This window comes from Protopterus annectens, chromosome 6.part0 (genome assembly GCF_019279795.1).
Source record: "Protopterus annectens isolate FY-2018-M chromosome 6.part0, PAN1.0, whole genome shotgun sequence".
NCBI lineage: Eukaryota > Metazoa > Chordata > Ceratodontiformes > Protopteridae > Protopterus > Protopterus annectens.
In genome coordinates, this window is record NC_056737.1 from 1,204,031,520 (window position 1) to 1,204,055,325 (window position 23,806).

Sequence of the window (23,806 nt, forward strand, 5' to 3'; positions counted from 1 at the left end):
CTAGATGTTAGCAATGCCTCTTGCATTTGCACACTGCTTACCTAGTTGCAAAACAGGTAAAAGAGGGAAATGCACATGTGTGCACACTTAGCACAATAATCATTGCATTTTTGCTATGCCTATCATAGCTCTCAACTGACCAGATTTATGAAGAATGTCCATATTTTTACATAATATTTGTAGTCTGTTCCTCATAAAATGATGGTTTCTACAAAATTATTGTTAAATCATCGAGAAAGAAGTCAGACAATAATGAAATGCATTTGATCTGTGGATGTCATACTCTTCAGAAAATTCATGTGAATGCAAAACCTGTTATTCCGGCAACATTCCAAGCTTGTAAGGGCAATATTTAAACATTTACCCTATTTTTGCCACTTTATTCCTATATTAATTATGGCTTTGTGCAGAATTCTTGCTGTAAGAGATTGAGAAGTATGTTAACTACTACACCACATACATAGATCTGTGTTTTTACTGTTCTATATTTCCCAGATATTTTGTGTGTCCTAAGACTATATATGGAAACATGGCAAACTAAAGGTACAGTATAACTATCTGTACAGAAACTTAATAACCATCCATGTGTTTCCTCACAACCAACCTCAGCAATACTCATTACAACCATGGGATCTCATTAATTTTGCAGCACATACATGTAACACAAACAAAGGTGTAATATATAATGTAGTGTGCTCGCTCGTGGACACGGCCATGTAGCTGTGTTCACAGGGTTGCACTGCCAAAGTCAAACAGCCAAATATGCTCAATAAGGGACTTGTGTTGTTACACTGCTATGGCTTCTAAACAGTGTACTACTGTTAGTGTACTAGCCTAAGATGACACTAAGGAGCAATGTGCCCATACAGTCCTCCCAAGCTGGTGTTCCCTACATCCCTTGATGATGTTATCTACTACAAGTTCACCTGCAGTCTTGTTAAAGTCAGACTTATGCCATGACACTTGTGTTAAGAACTGTGTTCTGTATTCTGTGCACTTACAAAGGTAGGGGTTCGGTTCTCATTGCAGTAGTTTGTGTATGTGTGTGTGTGTGTTTCCCCATAATGATGAGTGGGAATGTGTATCCAACACTGCCTTGTCAAATACCATGGTTTTTGCAGTATTTATGTGCTTGCAAAAACATTCATGTCTAACAATCCTCCAAACTTTTATCCCCCACAGGGCCTGCTAATTTAATCTAATATAACATCACTTGCAGTCCTGCAAAGGTCAGACTTCTGTTGTGGTACATGTATCAAGTACTGTGTTCTCTAGTCTGTAAACTTACATAGGTAGGGGTTCCAATTTTGCTGTATTCAACTTGCTGTTTGAATGTTTCTGTCTCCATAACAAATAGAGGGAGTGTGTCTCCAACACTTCCTTGTCAAATGGCATGTTTTTGCAGTGTTTTGTGCAGCCCTGCAAACTCTTATCCCCCACAGGGCCTACTGATATCATCCACTAAAAGAACACCTGACTTGTGCCATGGAGTGTGCATTCAGTACTGTGTTCTCTAGTCTGTAAACTTAAATAGGTAGGGGTTCTAATCTCACTGCAGTAAACTTGGTGTGTGTGTGTGTGTGTGTGTGTGTGTGTGTGTGTGTGTGTGTGTGTGTGTGTGTGTGTGTGTGTGTGTGTGTGTGTGTGTGTGTGTGTGTGTGTGTCTGTCTGTCAGTCTCCATGAAGAAGAGTGGGAGTGTGTAGCCAACATTTCCTTGGCAAAAGGCATGGTTTTGCAGAGGTTTTGTGCTTGCAAAATCATCTATTTGGAGCAGCCCTGCAAAACTCTTATCCCCCACAGGGTCTGCTGATGTCATCTACAACAAGAACAACTGCAGTCCTGATAAAGTCAGACTTGGGATGTGGTGCATGCATTAAGTACTGTGTTCTCTATCTATAAACGTAAATAGGGAGGGGCTCTAATCTCACTGCAGTCAATTTGACATTTGTGTGAGCTGTTGGTGAATGTTATACAGAGCATTTTACAGCATCTATGGGACAGTGTCCTCATGTCTTCAACTGACACTGCTGATGTTATCAGTTGTATCAGATTATTGGATATTTATTCATCACAACATCCCATGGGCACACACTGGCCTGGCAGACAGGTAGATGTCACCTCATCCAATATAAGACAGACAACAATGGCATTCCTTTTATTGTATGCACAAACATCATGATATCTCTTTGCAATGGTGATGAACAGGTTGACACATGAGAACACACAGGAATCCCCATGGACTATGATGTTTGTGGATGATATTGTGATCTGTATTGATGGTAGGGAACATGTTTAGGAGATCCTGGAGAGTAATGAAGGGCATAAGGACTAACACAGAATACATGTGTGTGAATGACAGGGAGAACAGAGGAATGGTGAGAGTACTGGAAGTAAACTTGGCAAAGGTGTATGATTTTAAATACTTTGGATCAAAAATTCAGAGTAACGGTGAGTGTGGAAGAGAGGTGAAGAACACAGTGCATGCAGGGTGGTGTGGTTGTAGAAGAGTGTCAGGAGTGATTTTTGACAGACAGGTACCAATAACACTGAAAGGGAAGGTCTACAAGACTGTAAGTGAGAACAGCTATGTAATATGGTTTGGAAAAGGTGGCACTGACAAAAAGACAGAAGTCATAATAGGAGCTGGCAGAGTTCCAGATGTTAGGATTTGTATTGGCTGTGCTGAGGATGGACAGGATTAGTAATTTAACTCAGGTTGTATGGCTTGAGGCAAGGCCAGAGAGGTGAGACTGCATTGCTTTGGAAGTGTGCTTAGGAGGGATACTGGGTATATTTGGAGATGGATGCTAGGGATGGAGCTGGCAGATAAGAGGAAAAGAGGAAGGCATAAGATAAAGTTCACAGATGTAGTGAGAGAGGACATGCAGGTGGTTGGTGTGACAGAACAAGGTTCAGAGGAAAGGAGAAATTGGAAGCAGATGTTCTGCTGTGTTGACACCAGATGGTGGTAGCCAAAAGAATAAGAATAAGAAGATTAGGATGACATCTGTTTTTGGGAAAATCCCACCTCTACACTTGTGGCAAGAGTGTACAGTAGGAGTATTTATTTGAAGGTTAGTGTTTCTGGAACCAGTGTGAGCTTTAACAGTGTCTCCTTGTATTACCTGCTCATTTCTGGTTTATGTGTAGAGGCCTTAACACTTTGCCCTCATACATACAGAAATGTTAATACACTTATTTTCCAATACAATTGGCTGCTGCTATGTAGCTGAGCAGATCCTCAACAGCTCTAACTAGCTGTCATACCTTGTGTTACATAGCAAGCAGCAATTAAACCACTTACCTATCAATAACAGAACTATAGATCCACCTTATGAAGGACCTCCTAATGTGCACCCCATAGGTTAGTCCCCTGAAAATACCACTCAGTTCACATATACCCCTCATTTTAGCATTCTGTATGCAGATACCAGGTTCAAACCTCCCATCCTCACCTATCATTTTCCCTCTGTTTTCCCTTCAGGCCTAGCTGACATATTTTTTTTACTCACTGCATATAATGTCTCATGTGGATTATTATAGGAGAACAAACTCACTTGCACAAACTTAACTGGATTTTGCAAACTGAAATACCATGGAAGAAATATTGCACCAACCCACAAGGGTCTGTGATATGTCATTCTTGTTCCTCAACAATATGAGTGAACAATGTAATGGCACACGTGTAGTGCCTGCTCTGTTTATCCAACCTTAGTATGTGTAGAATTTGGAATACCTAATGAACTCCCTAAAGGAGGACTCTGGTTCAAAAACATCATCCAAGGTAACTACACCCTCCTAAGGGATGGTATAACCAGCTTCTAAGCTCATGTTTCCACAAAGGACATTGACAGCTGTAGTCAGTTACACCCTGATGCCCTGTCTACACATCTACACAAATGTATATACACACCCAGCCTGACAAACAAGTTTTCAAAACTAACTTTATTTTATTATGTTACAGTCTACTTTAAGCAATAATGATTGCTAAAGAATTAATTTCTTACTTGTACTACATGTACACTGATTAGATGTGACAGCAGGCCCTTGAAGCCACAGTTCTGGAAGTGTGCACTTCAAATGCTATAATGATGATTACATAACAGTACTGTAGTTTTTATTGATGAAAAGCTAGTACAGTATTGTAATCAGATGATTTTTATATTTGGGAAGTGTGGTATTAGAACCTATAAGCAGTGTCTACTGCAATACTGTACTTTTCCACTGAAATACAACATAGTACAAACACTCTTTCATTTACACTTCCTAGACTCATGGCCACTGTTATCTGAGGATGTGCAACTGTTGCTTTGCATTTCAGACCACACCTCTCCACCTTTTAGAGCAGGATTTCTTGACATATCATAAAATACTGGGTGTACAAGGACCCTTAAATAGGAACATATTTCAGATATTGCTATTTACACACATGGATAGCTGCACAGGATTTGTATTAACATAACATTTTGATACTCATTTGTTTATTGATATTAATATAAAGTACATGTCAGACAACCATGAATCCAACAATGACCAGAGCAAAGCAGTGATTCTTACATCTGGGCTTTCTGCAAAAAGAAGTAATATTAAAAGCTATGCCACAGTGTAATGCATGCATACATACTTTTACTGTTCAGATATGCATTTCCAAATTCATAAAATATATGATGTAGCAACTAATCCATCTATAACTGTTAAAGCTACAAGAACAATGCTTTATGTAATTATTCTTACTTACCACATGCTTCTCTCATCCTCACTAATTGTCTAGTATGGGACCTCACATTTAAGACCCTCTCTTCTGCAGCTGTTGAGCAAGGGAAAAGAAAAAGCATTACGAATACCAGTGTTTACCATAGTCAACTTGAGTATTTGCAGGTAGTACATGTAAATCATACTTACACATCACTGGGGTGTTCCTCTCCTGGCAATCCCTTATCCACTGATCAAGGCTATCCCTCTTTCCCCTATATAGGTCATCGCAGTGGTGACAACATTGTCCACCAGTGTGGGAGATATGAGTTGCACTGATAAGAGCCCTTGCCAAACTATTTCAGACTTCTGATTTGTATTCAGAGCCAGCATATTCTTCCTGCAACAGATGTGGGCCATGATCCCTAACCAGGAGCCCAATAAACACCTTGGACTCCTGGACACCCCAGTGCTGTGCTCTAAATCGTGCACCCTAACCAACACCAGACATTGCTGTACAAGTTAGACATCAATGTATAAAGTGCAATTCCTGGTAATTCCCCTTTAAATACCATGTTTTCCCACCAATTGCACTTACTGAGAGTGTACACTGTCTGGATTTTGATACATTTGAAAACAGCGTGCACCGTTTACCATCTCACAAACCTATAACTGAGCGATGCTAAACAGCACTCAACTTTTTCACCAAAAACACTCAACCAATACTATTCCACAGTTACTTCCTTACAGTGCCACTTTATTTGGATAAGCTGCAATGTCACACCATGATAAGAAAAGTTTGCATAGACTGGAGTAGAACCCAGGAACATCGGCACTCTTGTCCAATACTTAACCCATGTTACCATAAGGGCAGCTACATGATCCATGTATTTTAGCAGTCATTTTTAACTCTATGGTATGAACATACCATGGCGCCACTTACCAGGTCTGCATGATGCACAGTGTTGCATTAATTGAAAACATCTGGTTTCTATTTTTAGATGTCTGGGTCATGTCTGATACATGGGTGGTCCTGCTGCACAAAAGCAGTAAGCACTGGCAAGTGCGAGGTGCATCTCATAAACATGGGGAAAAACTAAAAAAAAAAGTAAAAAAAAAAAAAAGAGAGAGAGAGAGAGAAAAGAGAAGCCGGAATATACAGATATAACTACTTCTGACAGGTTTAATAGGGTTTTGGCTTATATTTTTGTGGTGCTCCTCATAAAATTTGTGGTTTTCAGATAATCATTCTGGATGGATGTAAATAAATATGAATGACATTTTCATTTACCACTTCATACTCTTTGGAAGATGCATGATGGGGGCAGACCATCGGTGCTGTCATGTACACAGATACATTGGGGCCGTACCATCGGTGCTGTCATGTACACAGATACATTGGGGGTGTACCATCTGTGCTGTCATGTACACAGATACATTGGGGGCAGACCATCAGTGCTGTCATGTACACAGATACATTGGGGGCGTACCATCGGTGCTGTCATGTACACAGATACATTGGGGCATACCATCGGTGCTGTCATGTACACAGATACATTGGGGGCGGACCATCGGTGCTGTCATGTACACAGATACATTGGGGGTGGACCATCGGTGCTGTCATGTACACAGATACATTGGGGGAGGACTATCGGTGCTGCCATGTACACAGATACATTGGGGGCGTACCATCGGTGCTGTCATGTACACAGATACATTGGGGCATACCATCAGTGCTGTCATGTACACAGATACATTGGGGGCAGACAATCGGTGCTGTCATGTACACAGATACATTGAGGGTGGACCATCTGTGCTGTCATGTACACAGATACATTGGGGGTGTACCATCGGTGCTGTCATGTACACAGATACATTGGGGCGTACCATCAGTGCTGTCATGTAAACAGATACATTGGGGAATACCATCGGTGCTGCCATGTACACAGATACATTGGGGCGTACCATTGGTGCTGCCATGTACACAGATACATTGGGGACGTACCATCAGTGCTGTCATGTACACAGATACATTGGGGCATACCATCAGTGCTGCCATGTACACAGATACATTGGGGGCATACCATCGGTGCTGTCATGTACACAGATACATTGGGGTGTACTATCGGTGCTGCCATGTACACAGATACATTGGGGGCGTACCATCGGTGCTGTCATGTACACAGATACATTGGGGCATACTATTGGTGCTGCCATGTACACAGATACATTGGGGGCTGACCATCGGTGCTGTCATGTACACAGATACATTGGGGCGTACCATCAGTGCTGTCATGTACACAGATACATTGGGGGCAGACAATCGGTGCTGTCATGTACACAGATACATTGGGGGCAGACCATCTGTGCTGTCATGTACACAGATACATTGGGGCGGACCATCGGTGCTGTCATGTACACAGATACATTGGGGCATACCATCGGTGCTGCCATGTACACAGATACATTGGGGGTGTACCATCGGTGCTGTCATGTACACAGATACATTGGGGCGTACCATCAGTGCTGTCATGTACACAGATACGTTGGGGGTGTACCATCGGTGCTGCCATGTACACAGATGCATTGGGGCGTACCATCGGTGCTGCCATGTACACAGATACATTGGGGGCATGCCATCGGTGCTGCCATGTACACAGATACATTACCCATGTTGTTCTACAAGGTTTTTTGGCAGCACAACTGGGACATGCCGCGAAGCCTCACTTAGGCATGATGCTGCATTGCATGCTGCCAAAAACATTGTGTGGCTGTATACATGGATATACTCCATATAGGCTCTACATGGAGCCTCCACGGAGTTTATTCAGTTCTGGGGAAAGTCTTTTCTTTCTAAGTATCAAAGCTCATTCTCTGATGTATATATAAATGCATTCATATTTTTTAAGCTGAATTTACAGTTCACTCATCCAGGCCTTTTTATATATAATTTTCAAAAAGTAAATGGTTATTAATCAAGTTGGCTGAGCTTTGTTATCTTATAAGTTAAACTTCATGAAAATCCTATTTATTATACTTAGCAAAGTGCAACCATCTATAATTTAGAATGAGTAAAGCTCCAAATGCAGTGCTTTTTATTTTTATTTAAACATGCTACAAATTACTTTTCTGGAATGTGATTTAAGAGGTTCTGTAGAATTTAATGTAATAGTTATTATCTAATAAATGTAATCACTACATTAGCAATACGTTTAATTTTTGCTTTTATGTGTATGTTATCTTAGGAGATATCTTGGAAAATTACTGCAAAACTGACGACCTCGCTACATTAGGAAGGTTCTGCTATGGGATGTGCTCAGTACTGTCATTTCCGATAGAATGTTTTGTCACTAGAGAGGTAAGTAGATGCAAAATTAAAAATAATGCAGGACCAAGAAAGCCATTGACTGATATATATATATATATATATATATATATATATATATATATATATAAAATATTTTTTGCCTGTGGGAACTCATGATTTTGATGATGAACATGATATATATATATATATATATATATATATATATATATATATATATATATATATATATATATATATATATATATATATATATATATATATATATATTTTTTTTTTTTGAGTATTTATTTTTTTGCAAGTGGTACCAACCCAACAGTGATGCAGAGAAGGAAATCTGAGGAACATTTATTTGATTTTCAACACCCTTCTCACCAAATTTACAGTCTAATTTAGACAGAAAGTTTACCTCTCTTCCATAATATGACAACTATTGCTTGGTCAAACATATGAATACATTAGTCTTTTTACCACAACCAGATATTGTGAGTGGTTTGTAGTAAACATCTGAATATCAGTCTGCCTTCTTTGAAAAACTAGATTACTGAAGAACAAGTGTGGAATTTCCCTGGTTTTCCAGCCATATTTCCCTAGTCTTTATGAAGACCACCTTGGGTCTTTCCAGAAACCAAGGCCAGAATCCAGAAATGTTACAACAATTGCTGAGCCCTTTTTACTGCTGGTGGTAACCATTACAAGTCCTTAGACAGCCCTACCTCAGTGCAGCCATGTGCTGTTCCCCCCAGAAATGTCTGCTGTAAGTGCGTTACACAGCTGAGTGATACGCAGAACTGCTCAGCTGCACACATCCGCACTGCAAACAGTGTAATTAGGTAATAATTACTCATGTTTTCCATTATTTTCAATGAATGAAACTGTATGAGAGGTAAGTGCCAAGACGTCTAGCAGACAGTTCTGGGGTGTGCATATGTGTGTATGCAACATGTGTGAGTGCATGTAGAGGTATGAGTAGTATGAGACACGTGTGTGTGTGTGTGTGTGTGTGTGTGTGTGTGTGTGTGTGTGTGTGTGTGTGTGTGTGTGTGTGTGGTAGCTGGTGCAGAGGATTAAGACTGTGAGCTGTAGTTCCTGTGGTACAAAGTTTGATTCCCTCAGCCCTCACTTCTCTGCTGTGTAAGCTTGAGCAAGTCACCTAAACAGGTATTGCTTTGGGTCACCCTTGAAATGTGAATGTGTCCAGTGGGTCTACTTGGTTAACAAATGGGTATTGTTATTGTTAGCAAAGTCCATCCTGTATAATAGTTAACGTCTTTGCCTTCCATATATAAGGTACAAGGTTTGATCCTGACCTCTGGCCAATCCTTGTATAGTGTTTGCATATTGTCTCTGTGGGGTTCCTTCGAAAAACATGCTGAGTGTTTTTACTTCAAACTCACCCAATAACTAAGCAATGCAGCAACACAGAGTCTAGATGGTGCCTATAGGGGAAGATATGTATAGACCAACCATATCAACTGTGATGTGAGGTATCCTCAAGATATGAGAACACAGATCACAGAGTGGACTCTGTGTCAGGGCTAACCACTCAATGGTGTAAACATTTGTTCTAGATGATTCTGTCGTGCTAACTAAAGTCACCAAAGATGGGCATGGGTATTTGCCAGTCATAAATGACCCAACCTACACCAGGGATCCTTACTAACACTGGGAAGAATATTGGCTAGTGTTTGCCTGCCATAAAGTCCAGCAGCCCTGAGTCAATAAAATACTGGCCACTGATGTCCAGTTGCCCAACCTGGGTCACCAGAGGGTAGTTCTGTTGAATGAAAGCTGGACATGAAACCAATCAACCTGCCAAACATGAACTAATAATTGATACACTGAGTGAAGGACTGAACTTGGAAGTTAATGACATGATGGTAAGAAGAAAGCTGGACATCTTATGTATCAGGAGACAAGATGGAAGGGCAGTGCAGCAAAGCCACTTGGCTTGGGATCCAGAGTCTACTACTCAGGAGGAGGACAGGCTAGAAATGGTTTGGGAATTGTGGTGAGGGAAACTCTTCAGAAGTCAGTGAGGGATGCTGTCAAAATGACAATAAGACTCTAGTGTAAGGATAAGGCACTATTCATAATGTCAGCCTATGACAAACAGCAGGGTTGTGATATTGAGGAAAAGAGTGCATTCAGACAGTAGTGGCAGAACCAATTAGATAAAGTAGGACAACAGGAATTGCTCTGCATAATGGGTGACATGAATACACACATCAGGACAGACAGAACAGGATATAAGGACTGCCTGAGTCCACATGGGTGAGACAACAAGAATAAAGAAGGGAAAGCCATTCTAAACTTGTGTCTGGCTAATGGATTGATGGTAGCCAACACATGGATCTGCCAGAGAGAGTCACAAGATCATATACAAGAGTGGCCAACATACCACTCAGATAAACTTCATCCTAGTAACAAAAGGGCACTGGGGTAGAATTAGCAATTGCAAAGTAATCCCCAATGAAACAGTGCATAAACTACTGGCTGGTCTTTCAGCTGCAAGCAGTAGACAGAGAAGGCTCTAAGGTCAACAGAGACTAGGCTGAACACCTGGAATTTGACTGGAGAGAAAGCACAAGAGCTCAAGGAATTACTCAGGGCTCTAGAACCTCAGAAAGAAGAGGAAATATGTGGATTTGAAGAAGAATGGCAGTGCCTGAAAACAGCATGTGTTAGGACTGCAGAACAGATGTATGGCTGAGCCAGGTATGGAAATAAGGTACATAAGGAAAGTTGTTGGCAAAATACAGACATCCAGCAATTCATGAAAAGAAAGAAGGAGTGCAGGAAAAAAGTAAGAAATAGAAAAGACAGATCAGGCTAAGAACAAATACTGGTTGGCTAACAAAGAAGCTAAGAAAGAAGTTGCAATAGCAAAGAACAAGGCACCAGAGGAACTCTACCAGCTTCTGGAAAGTGACTGAGTAAATGGCACAAAGAAACTCTATCATGTTGCAAGACAAAGATAGAAATATAGAAAGATAGTCAGATACCTTTCCTAATGAAGGACAACAACCCCACAGAAGCTATGTTGTCCCAGACACAGCCTATAATGAAAAAAGAGGAGGAGCCCACCCTAGAAGAAGTAAGAACAGCATTAAGGAAAATGAAGTCAGGAAAGCAGCAGGGTCAGATGAGGTGACAGCAGATGTGATCAATGGCTCCTGGGAGTACTCATAGCAGTATATAGCAGTACGGAGAGAAAGGCATATCCCAGATGACTGGAGAACAAGCATACTAGTGCCAGTTTACAACAACAAATGGGACATCCACAACTGTAGCAATACAACAATATCATACTTTTGTCATACTGCAAGAAAGTTCTGGAGGCAGTGACTGATAGATATGTTCAGTAGCAGAAGGTGTGTGTGTGTGTGTGTGTGTGTGTGTGTGTGTGTGTGTGTGTGTGTGTGTGTGTGTGTGTGTGTGTGTGTGTGTGTGTGTGTGTAGGGGGCTGTCATCCTTCTTAACTCCCCCCTAGACCTTCAAACAGTGCATGTATTGGGGGAAACATTAGACTCCAGGTATTATTTCTACATAACTCTATGCCATTTCAAAAGTTAATAGAGCAACAGGTTGTACTTGTGGATGAATTTATTGAACAATAAGGAGGGTGAAACTCTACTGATTGACTGAAAGGGTCTATGATTTACAGGGGCCATGCTCAAGTCTTCTGGACAAAGCCGGGGGAACATTAGATAAGACTTTGAAAGTCACTAATGTAATATAGCTTGCATTTCAATGCTCTGTGTATTATCAGGGACAGCGAAAAATAAGAGGCAAAATCAGGGATGTTAAGTATACTCAGGGGCAGGTAAAAGGTATGCCAGTACGTAGGTGTGCGTGTGTGTGTGTGTGTGTGTGTGTGTGTGTGTGTGTGTGTGTGTGTGTGTGTGGGATGAATGAGACTAGAGCTTGTGGTAACATAATGCATAGAGCACTAGAGGTGATTATCACAAGGGCAGCAGAAAAAGGCCTGCTGATGATTGTAATAATCACTGAGAAAAATTAGAGACATACAAATTAGCTAATAATGAGGCATTTCTTTTTTGTGTCTAATGTGTCTCTGAATCACTGGTTTCTGTGATTACAATAATGGGCCCTTTTTAATGCAGCCTAACCTCAGACAGCTGGGCCTGATTCTGAATTCTGGCTTATGTCATGCCTGCTTGTAATAACTCCAGCCAATAAACAGCAAATAAACTAAAAAATAAACAGAAGCATTCAGAGCTGATGCTTTCTTCAAAAAAAAAAAAAAAGAAAAGAAAAGAAAACTGACACTTGGAAGATCATGCAATAATTCACTGACAATAAGGATATGATTTGTACTGAATATTAGATGAATGTACCTGCAAAAACGTCAGCCTCTTGCATTCATATTTATAATGTGCATTCTTCTTCTAAACAAAGGTCTGTAATAGTATCTGTAGTGCTTGTATTTTGATATTCATTGATCTAAGTACCATCATATCCTTCAGAAAATTCATGCTAACACAAATCATGTTTTTTTTGAGCAACGTTTTAAGTTTATAATGATCTATATTTAAAATATGTCACTATTTTGGGGCTTTGCTCCCTCCCCAGTTATTTTAACATTTGTCCACATTTCTTGTGCTAAGAGATTGAGATGTATGAAAGCAGTAAATCCGAGAACAGAAGACCATAATTATCCTGTCATAGAACTGTTGCTGCCCAGTGATTGGCTTTTGTGGCTTATGATGTCATACATTGGCATGGCAGTAAATGGGATGTAATATACCTTTCCAGACAGCATTAAAATGTTTAACAAATGTAAGCTTTTTTATAAATCTTTTGTATTTATTATTTTCATTAATAGCACTAGAATATGAAACATGAATATGTGATGTTTTTAACTAATAGCAAAGCTGTTCTATTGAGAAACATTAAAATGCACAACATGAAATTGTTTTGCTTTTCAGGTGATAATGCACACGTTTTTCAGTGGACCACTGACAACTTTATCTCATGCTATTGTCACAGTGATGGTTATAGCTGCAGTGTGTAGCCTATCTTTAGTGTATGATTGCCTTGGTATTGTTTTGGAGTTAAATGTAAGTATTTTTATAAAGAACTACAGATTAACTAGTATAAATTTTTAACCTGGAATAATCGAATTTAACTAGCAGTATGTTACTAATGATGCATGCTTTAAAAGTATTATCACTAACATGTAAGTTTAAAGCATGTGTTTCAGACATTCAGACTGTTTTGTGCTTTACAAAGCTATTTGTTTACATACAGACCTTTTAAAAACTGTGAAATACAAACTTTTGTACCAGAGCTTATTTACAAAATCAAATGTCAGTCAACAACACACAATTATCATTAAAAAAGAGCTACCGGAATGACTATAGATGACAAAATCACATTCTGCAATGCCAGGCATGTTATATTTAATGCTTAGAGTATATTAAGTACATATGTCCATACCTTGAGATGCAATTGGAGTCCACTGGGTTGTGAGGAATGTTAGACTGACCATCCATATTCCCGATGAGGCAAAAGCAGTTTTTCTTTTTATGGCATATCTCAAATTGAGAGCTCTCTGAGAGGCATATGCTTTGTCAACTTTTTCCTGATGTAATACAGGGGCAGGCTGATATGGATATTTACCATATTCCTGTATTAACTGATATGTTTATCATCAAACCCTGCTTAAAATTAAAAGATTGGCAAATGCTATATATTTAAATGTGAATTATAATTGATAAGGGATTATTTCTGTATATTTTAAATGATATACTTGTTGGATTTCAAATGCACATATTAGATGAAGTCTATACCTTTAAGTATGAATACCAAAACCTGTAGAGTAAAAAATTACAGGGTGACATCCATGTTCTCATTATGTAATTAATCCAAAATTCAATAACCATAACAAAAAAATCAAATGGCAAACTTGTTTTATCTCAACTAAATCTGTAGTGTTCGAACAGGTCTTCAGCTCCTAGCTCATAGCACCATCTTCTTCCTCTGACTGTTCTCCCTCTGACTTGTAACATAGTAAAAACATTTTAATAATGCACAGCTGAACATCAGGATAAATTGTGATAAAGAAAAATAGTACAGAAAACTGGGAGATTATGTAAGATTGTATATATGAATTTATCTTGTTTGATTTGCTGGCGGAGTTTGGACTATATTTTGTGAAAATGGATTGGCTTTTACTTGAAGGCATTTAATTTATTGCAAAATGTGGATGTTTTTTATTCACTGCATTTAGTGTAAAAGGTGTGGTGGGCATTTGCTTTTTAGTTGTCTTGCATATCTTTATTGCCTTTCTGAATGTTTTGCTTCAGTTTTGTCACTGGTTTGCAATTTAAGTAAAAAAAACAGTGCTCTATTAATCAACACATTTCACAAGGTGTTTTACATCCAGAAGATCTACCATCAAAACAGACAGCAGTATTTCAGTTTAAGACCTTACTGGGTTATCTGCTATCACAACAAAACTAAAACATGTATGAAATTGCTTCATAGGAAGACAGAACTAACCAGTCTTTAGATATTCTGCAATTAAAGCTTGTGCTGCTGAATGCAGTACCCGTTTTACTAAAAGGGATAAATAAGCAATTCCAGTGTTAGTTTAACATGCATCCTCTGGTCTGTAATTAAACAACTCTGCCACTGTGCTGCACTTTCTTTATAGGGATAACTAACTTGTGTTTGTTTCTAATGTTCAAAGATTTTCTTTTGTACTGGTCCAAATTCTGTCATTCAGTTATACAGATCAAAAGATTAGACTGCATGAATCAGATATCTCACCATAACCATGAGGTGTGTCTAGGCTGCTTTTTTATGCAGTCTCTAAACAGCACAATAAGTTGTCCTAATCTCCTCTTTTATGGCAAGAGAGCTATCGGCCTACATAACAATTATCACTGTAGGATGGAAAGGAATATGGCTTTAAACTTCAATATTCGGTTTTAAAATTCAATACTTTGTGTCTTCTCTGTGTTTTATTGAAGACAGTCCATCACTCCCTAAACTCATTGCTACATATTGTGACCAAAAATGTGAGCTAAACTAATTGCTACAAATATTCTCAAAAGAAGAGTTTTTTTTTCAAGTATAGGTTCATAGGTAGGTACTAGGCTATCGGCCCAAGGGCCTACGTAAGCCTAGCCAACAAGGTTCCCTGGCTTACGCCATGCAAGAAAGCTATTTTCCTGTGCCACTGTCGAGCAGAGACACAGAAGTGATCCCCAGGGTGTATTTCCTATTTCCCATCCACAGATCAAATTTTCTTGAAGAGTGCTAATGAAGAACTTTGCTTGACATACAGAGTATGGGAAGTCTCTGGGACAGGATTCTATCCCTCCAGCATGTCCTGTTTATTGTGGTGACAAGGTTTAGGTCCCTAGAGCGTGTAGCTTGGAGGGATTGGGATTTTTTTAGTTGTATCATGTCCAACAGTTCTGGTTTTGACATAGCTTTATATGTTAGGCAGAGATCACCTCGGAGTAGCGATATGCTACGGACTAAAGCTGGAGTTTTTTGAGGCAGTCAGTATAGGGCATTTGTTTGAGGCCAGTAATCCTCTTTGGGAGGTACTTCTTTGGCCTTTCCAGCTGCTGCAGATGTCTTGTGAGGTACATTCCAAAAGGGGTGTTGTACTCTATAATGGGTCTAATGAGTGTCGAGTAGAGGGGAACAATGACCTATTTTTTCCTGGATGAGAACGCTTTTATGATGAGGTGTGCCACGTAGAAGGACTTCCTGACTACTGTGGTGATGTGACTATCAAAGGAGAGACTACTGTCCACCTGGGTCCCAAGGTCTCTTATCACACATTCGGTGTTAAGTAGAATGCTGCATATGTGGCAGTTCATGGGTACAGAGTTTTTACCAAAGGGGATGACACTGCACTTTTTGGCATTGAGCTTGAGGCCATGGCTCTGACACCAGGCATCTGTCTCAGCGAGGCCCTTCTGTAGGATGTCCACATCATTTGGGGACTTGACTATGGCTCCTAATTTGCAGTCATCTGCGAACTTCATTAGCCAGAGGCCTTCTGTGTTAGCCTGTAGTTCAGAGAAGTAGATACCAAACAGGAGAGGTCCCAGGATGGAACCCTGTGGTACTCCACTTGTCACTGCTTTGAGGTCAGATTTGGAGTCTGCAACATTTACAGTGTGGGTTCTGTCAGTGAGCCAGTTGGCAACCCATCTTGTGACAATAGAATTTATACCTAGTTTAGTGAGTTTAGCTATATTTCCAGAATGGTAGATGGTGTTGAAAGCCTTGGTGAGGTAAAGATAGGCTGTGTGAACCACCTTACCCTCATCTACAGCTTGGGTGACTGCCTCAAAGAAGTCAATCAGGTTCAGGAGGCATGATCTGCTTTCACAAACCCGAACTAGGTGGGATCCAGAGTTTGGAGGTTACCAATGTCTTTGTTTATGAGTTCCATGATAATACGTTTCATGGCCTTGCAGCCCAGGCTCATCAGGCTAATACGTTGATAGTTCCCGGGAATAGTAGTGGCTCCCCCTTTGTGGAGTGGGATAACTGTTGCTGTGCACCATTCAGTGGGCACAAAGTCTGATGCAAGGCTATTATTGAACATAGTGCTTAAGTGGGGAGCCAGCTCGTTCAGAAGTTCGTGTAAAACGCAGCCTGGGATGTTGTCCAGTCCCATGGATGCTGTGTTTTTGGCTTTAGAAAGTGCAGCTTTTACCTGCGTAGTTGTGATTACTGGGACTCTGCTTTCTTCCTGTATAGATATGGGCCCTTTAGGGTGTGAGAGGGGGGTAAAGTTAGCACTGAACCTATCTGCCAGGATGTTGGCAATATCAGTTGGTTCTGTAATTTTCATGCCTTTGTGCTTTAACTCAGAGCAGATCTGGGTGTTGTCATCGAGATTCTTGACATAGCTATAGAATGCTTTGTGGTTGTCCTTGTAATTAGTGGCAATTTTGTTTTCGTAGCTAGCTTTGGAGGATCTTATAAGGGTTCTCAGCTTCTTACTGAGGCTGACCAGGGAGCTCCTCCACTCATGGGATTTTACTCCCTTTTGCAACAGTTTCTTCCTTCTGTTGTACAGTTTGTTTTTGGCAGGGGACCACCAGATTGGCTTCCTTTTTTTGGAGGATAGTGTCTTTGTTCTGTTTGGGATAGCACGATCCATGCACTCATGTAAGTGCTTATAGAGCGCATTTGTGTAGGATTCAGCAGTTGTAACTGTATTGTCCATCTGCCTGGGTATCATTAAGTTCACCACTTCTGTCTTAAGAAGCATGAAGTTGGCTTTGGAGAAATGATTTACTGTGGTTTCCTTAATGGGGGTGGAGGCAGGATGTGGATATCAAGGGTGATTAGCTTATGGTCGGATCAGACCAACGAGGAGTTGACTTCAGGTGTGGAACACCAGTCACTCATGTTGGTAATGACTAGGTCTAGGATATTGTTGCCCCTGTTGGGGGTGTGGATAAGTTGATCCAGGGCATTGGAGTTTATGAATTCCAGAAAGCGTTGAGCTAAGGAGTTGGTACACAAGTAGTTTTCCCAGTTAATGGTGGGGTAGTTGAAGTTGCCCATTATTAGGGTGTTTGGTTGAACCCTAATATTTTCCAGTACATCAAGAAAAGAGTAGTGGTAATCCTGGGGCATGGTGGGGGGATCTATAGCAAGCTACAATTTGGATTGCAGTTTTTCCCAGAGTTAGTAGCACTTGGATAACCTTGGATGCATTATGCTGAGCAACTAGCCTGGAGGTGTGGATATCCTTAATTAATATGGACGCACCTTTGGTGTTTCAGTCCAGGTTACATGGCCGAAAAGTGTGGTATGAGTTATAGCCTGGTAGTGCAGGAGTGCTCTCTGGAGCCTTGAACCAGGTCTTAGTCACTGCACAGATATTGATGTTCTCCATTTTAAGGAGTGCCTCGAGTGAGTGCATTTTGAGATTTAGACTTCTAGCATTGAGTAGCATTACCCTTAGTTTTTGCTTGCCTGTTCCTGTTACAGTGGTGAATTTGTTATTTGAACCTTGCCTAAAAAAGGCACTATGGGGCGACAAGAGCCTTAACCAGTATCCGGAATCCCAGGGTGACAGGTACAGGTCATCTGTGGCAAAGCATCGTGGTCTGTCGACCATGTCATCCCAAGCAGACAGATACTTGATCCCCTTAGATTGACTATTCTTCATACTATTCACATTTAAAGCTGAAATTTTCAGCTTTTAAATTATATTTTGTTTCTATCTCATTCTTTACCTTTTTGTTCTCTTTCACAATTATGCTTTTACATTTTCTTTTCCTGTCTTTTACCCTTTTCTATTACTACTTGCCAATTTATGTTTTCTTCTTCACTCGTACTAAGTACCTCCTCTTCCCTGGGTTTGGCCTCCATTATTATATCTTTGTTTTTTCCTTGATTTTCTTGCTCCCTTTCCATTATTATCATTGTTTTTTTCCTTTATTTTCTTGCTCCCTTTCCATTATTATATCTTTTTTCCTTGATTTTCTTGCTCCCTTTCCATTATTATATCTTTGTTTTTTCCTTGATTTTCTTGCTCCCTTTCCATTATTATATCTGTTTTTTCCCTGATTTTCTTGCTCCCTTTCCATTATTATATCTTTGTTTTTCCTTGATTTTCTTGCTCCCTTTCCATTATTATATCTTTTTCCTTGATTTTCTTGCTCCCTTTCCATTATTATATCTTTGTTTTTTTCCTTTATTTTCTTGCTCCCTTTCCATTATTATATCTTTTTTCCTTGATTTTCTTGCTCCCTTTCCATTATTATATCTTTATTTTTTCCTTGATTTTTTTGCTCCCTTTCCATTATTATATCTTTGTTTTTTCCTTGATTTTCTTGCTCCCTTTCCATTATTATATCTTTGTTTTTTCCTTGATTTTCTTGCTCCCTTTCCATTATTATATCTTTGATTTTTCCTTGATTTTCTTGCTCCCTTTCCATTATTATATCTTTGTTTTTTTCCTTGATTTTCTTGCTCCCTTTCCATTATTATATCTTTGTTTTTCCTTGATTTTTTTGCTCCCTTTCCATTATTTTATCTTTGTTTTTTCCTTGATTTTCTTGCTCCCTTTCCATTATTATATCTTTTTTTCCATTGTTATATCTTTGTTTTTTCCATTATTATATCTTTGATTTTTCCTTGATTTTCTTTCCATTATTATATCTTTGTTTTTTTCCTTGATTTTTTGCTGCCTTTCCATTATTATATCTTTTTTCCTTGATTTCCTTGCTCCCTTTCCATTGTTATATCTTTGTTTTTTCTTCGATTTTTTTTGCTGCCTTTCCATTATTATATCTTTGATTTTTCCTTGATTTTCTTGCTCCCTTTCCATTATTATATCTTTGTTTTTTTCCTTGATTTTTTTGCTGCCTTTCCATTATTATATCTTTGTTTTTTCCTTGATTTTCTTGCTCCCTTTCTATTATTATGTCTTTGTTTTTCCTTAATTTTCTTGCTCCCTTTCCATTATTATATCTTTGTTTTTTCCTTGATTTTCTTGCTCCCTTTCCATTATTATATCTTTGTTTTTTTCTTGATGTTCTTGCTCCCTTTCCATTATTATATCTTTTTTCCTTGATTTTCTTGCCCCCTTTCCATTATTATATCTTTGTTTTTTTCCTTGATTTTTTGCTGCCTTTCCATTATTATATCTATGTTTTTCCTTGATTTTCTTGCTCCCTTTCCATTATTAAAATCTTTGTTTTTTCCTTGATTTTCTTGCTCCCTTTCCATTATTATATCTGTTTTTTCCTTGATTTTCTTGCTCCCTTTCCATTATTATATCTTTGTTTTTTCCTTGATTTTCTTGCTCCCTTTCTATATTTTTATCATATTCTGAATCCTGTGTGCCTTCTACACTTTCTTCACTATTTACCCTTGTATCCCATTTTACCACATTGTTTACATTTCATATCACATGTTTTGCTGCATGCCCTGCTTTGCCACAAATAAAACATTTTTGTTTATTACATTCACTAATCAAGTGGTTATTTTTTCCACAAAAAAACATGTTACAGCTTGCCTCTGTACTTAACAAATCCTCTCTTACCATTCACATTAATCAAACTAGGGATATGCACAACATTATCACATTCCATTTTCAAAATAATCCCACATTCCCAATCAACAGTCCATAAACCTCTTTCATCATATATTTGTGTAGTGTCCATCGCATCTTAACATGTTGTCTTTAAATGTTTATTCAGTTCATCTTGTTTTTCAACTTCCATTCTAAATTGTATAATAACTATTTTTTGTCTCTCTATGAAATGCCTGTACCACATATTCAGCCCAATGATTACAGTTCTGTTTTTGTTCATATTTTTCTAAGAAAATTTTCCATATACTGTCCTGATTCAAAAATTATATCACAGTATATTTTTTTGTTGATGAGAATAAAAGCTCTTACCTCCTTGGGTGAAACACCCAGTGGCACAATTATAGTGTTCCATACCTTATACCTGTCCAGTTCGGCGTGGGTGAAACACCCAGTGGTACAATTATAGTTCCATACCTCATACCTGTCCAGTTCGGTTTCTTTCTAGCTGTTTATTTTTACTACATATTTCTTCTTCATTTCATTCACCTCTTCACTTCTTCTTTCTCTTTCTTTTACTGTCCCTGCTTATGATTTTCTTTTTGTAGTATCTTTTACAAACTCTCCTTTCTGTATTTTGTCCATAATTTTGCCCCACGACGCCACCAGTTCACTCTCCAGTTAACTTTGCCTGATCATTTTTTTAAGTTACACATCCCACAACCTTTCAGATTGAAGGGTTGTAATAATAATAATACATCCCTGCTGACTTACTTTTTCTTCTCACTCAAACACCTTCTCCTGGAATAAAACCTCAGAATCTGGATCCACTCTGCCATGGATTATCTAATGCTCCATTCTCCTCCAGTATTACTGACATCTCCATCTCTTCCATTTCATTTAGCTGCCTTTCGTGTAAAGGCTCAGCTATCTCCACACTCATTTTTTTTCTTTTTCTATACTTAAATTATGGCCACTTGAGCTTGCCATACTTTCTCCTATTTCTCCGGGCCACCTACATACCTGGAACAGAAACAGGAAGTAGAACAGGTTGCCATCAGTAGCATTTCCATATGCTAATGAGTAGGTACATTTCCTCACTGTCCTGACCACATTTCCTCTTATAGTATAAATACTTCCTCAGGTCTCCCTTGAGAAGAGGATAGAAGCCTAGTGGGACTAACCCAGTCAACAAAGGATAAATAAATAAATATGAAGACGGAGAAAGAACTTGAATGTGGTTATTCACTTTTGGAACGAATTTTAACTAAAGGGGTCGAATCAACAGCTGTGAGCAAAGTAGAGAAAGACAAAATGCTACCATGTCGATGGAGAACTGCATTGTTACAGTTTAAAGGAAGAAAAGGAAAGCATTTAGGCTTTGTAAGAACTATCCATCAAAGTTGTACGAAGCAAAACTGAAGAATATAGGAGAGGCATTAAAATAAGTGAAGAAGGGACTGAATATGAGAGACGATTGGCACGGGACTATAATTCTATAAACATATTCCAATACTATAGGCATATTAACTCATGTAGAAGGGTTAAAAGTAAGTGCATTTTTATAAGTTAATGGGAACAATATAAAGGATTTATGTGGGATTGCAAACTAATTTAACAAGCATTTTGCAACAGCAGGTAATGGACATAAGTATATGATTGATTCTTTATATCTGTTAGACTTATCTGGCCATGAATGCCTAATTATTTCTGAGGATTTGGTAGAAAAATCATTCAAGAAAATTAAAAAAAGCACATCTATGGGACTGAATAACATTCCACTTACTAGTGCCATAAATTTCAAAACAGAGTTAATTTATATACTATCTGATATGTTCAACTCTTTTTTAAGTAAGTGTATTGTTCTTCATTCTTGGAAGAAGTACAATATTTCCCCAGTATATAAAAAGCATAGTCATAAGAATGCAAACAACTTTAGACCATACCTCTCAAATGTACAGATTTTCACAGAATGTCCAGATTTTTGCCTCATGGATGGCACAGTGATGCAGTGGTTGCATTGCTGCCTCACAGCAAGAGGTTTCCAGGTTTGATTCTTGGCTGGGGTGCCTTCTTTGTGGAGTTTGCATGTCCTCCCTGCATCCCTGTGGGTTTCCTCCAGGTGCTCTGGTTTCCCCCCATGTTACAAAGACATGCATCTGGACCATTTCTCCTCGGGCCTCCACTGAAAATTGGCTTTCTTCCAAGTTGGACTTTCCCAGTAAACAAATTTTAAATAAATATCTTTGGTCCATGTTTCTTAAAATTGTGGTTTTTCTAGCAAATTAGTGGCAAATCATTGAAGACTGAAGTTAGAAAATAATGGCAGCCATTTGAGTTTCAGACTTCATACCCCACAGAAAATTCATGCTAATGCAAAACCTCTCAATTTTCTAAGTATGTAAAAACAATATTTAAAAATTGTCCCTACTTTTGGGCCTTTGTCCGACTTTTATTAATGGTCTTGTCCAAATGTATTGCTCTAAGAGGTTGAGAGACATGCTTTAGACCAGTTAGCCTAATGTCAATTATTGGCAAGTGCTATGAAAGATGTTTATTAGAACTTATGGAACTAAATAGAAAAGGGTGAATTTAATTGATATTTATTAGTATGGTTTTACTATAAGGAAATCAACTCAGACTAGTCATACTGAATTCTATTACTTAGTGACTTAATCAATGGACTTGGGATTATGAGTCTTAATTATATTTCTGGACTTGACTAAGGCTTTTGATGCATTACCTCACTGTAGAATGTATGCCACTTTATTTAAGGATAATCACAATCCTTATTTAATAAATTTGATTATAGATTGGCTATTAGGTAGCTCATTTAGTAATTATTAATTGGTGTTGCTCAGACTCAATACCAGTACAAGAAGGAGTACCCCATGGTTCCATGTTGGGACCAATGTTGTTCAATATTGTTGGCAAAATTCAATAAACCCTGTATGGCTCGCTAAAACTGTGTGTGCATCGCACTGTGAATCACACAACATAGCATGGGAATTTGTATTCAATAAGTGACTCTACACAATGTGTAGATCCACACAAACATGGTAAATATTGTGGCATGCTAATTACTGCATAAACAGCTGAATTGTATGCTAATTAAATGCAAGATGGTAGAGCTAGTCAAAAAGTTATAAAGCAATCATGTACACTTAGTGTAACCTTCTGCATGTATTTCAAAAACTGTTGGATTACAGCCACAGAAACTACACTGAAGGAATAGAATGTTAGGGGCTGCTGCTGCTGTTCTGCATGTGTATATGCAATAGGTTCAAGTCATGATGATAGACCTCAGGCAAGGAGAAGAAGGGCATTTAGACTGCATTTAACTTTCCATGGTCTGCATGAGGTGGATATAGTAGAGTACTACACGGTGGATTGAGACACACTTCAGGAACTCTGCAACCTCTGTCATCCTCAACTGACAGCAAGGGCAAACCAAAGGGAATCAATACCTGTGGAGACCAAGGCATGTGTAGCATTCAGAATATTAGCTACAGGAACCTTTCAATGACTCACAGGGGGCATACTGGGTGTGTCAGAATCATGAGGATCCAGGATCCCATATCAATTCACAGCATGTCAGTGACTATACAGATTCCCCCCTAGCCCTGAAGACAGAGCTAGAACTATGCAGGAGTTCAACCCCATAGCACACTTTCCTAGCTGCCATACACTGCATGCACATTGAGAACATAGCACTACCTGGGGAACAGGGAAGGGT

The 23,806-nt window shown here is 38.9% G+C and overlaps 1 protein-coding gene across 3 annotated transcripts in view; it reads left to right on the forward strand.

The window, feature by feature from the left end:
* SLC38A11 (solute carrier family 38 member 11) overlaps positions 1–23,806 on the forward strand; it is a 564,244-nt gene that overhangs the window by 508,314 nt on the left and 32,124 nt on the right. For 2 of the 3 annotated variants that reach the window (XM_044074824.1, XM_044074826.1), the window contains 2 exons: positions 7,939–8,051; positions 12,971–13,102. In XM_044074824.1, coding sequence (XP_043930759.1) covers positions 7,939–8,051; positions 12,971–13,102 — 245 coding nt within the window. The remainder of the gene's footprint in view (positions 1–7,938; positions 8,052–12,970; positions 13,103–23,806) is intronic. The other variant, XM_044074825.1, reaches the window with a different exon arrangement.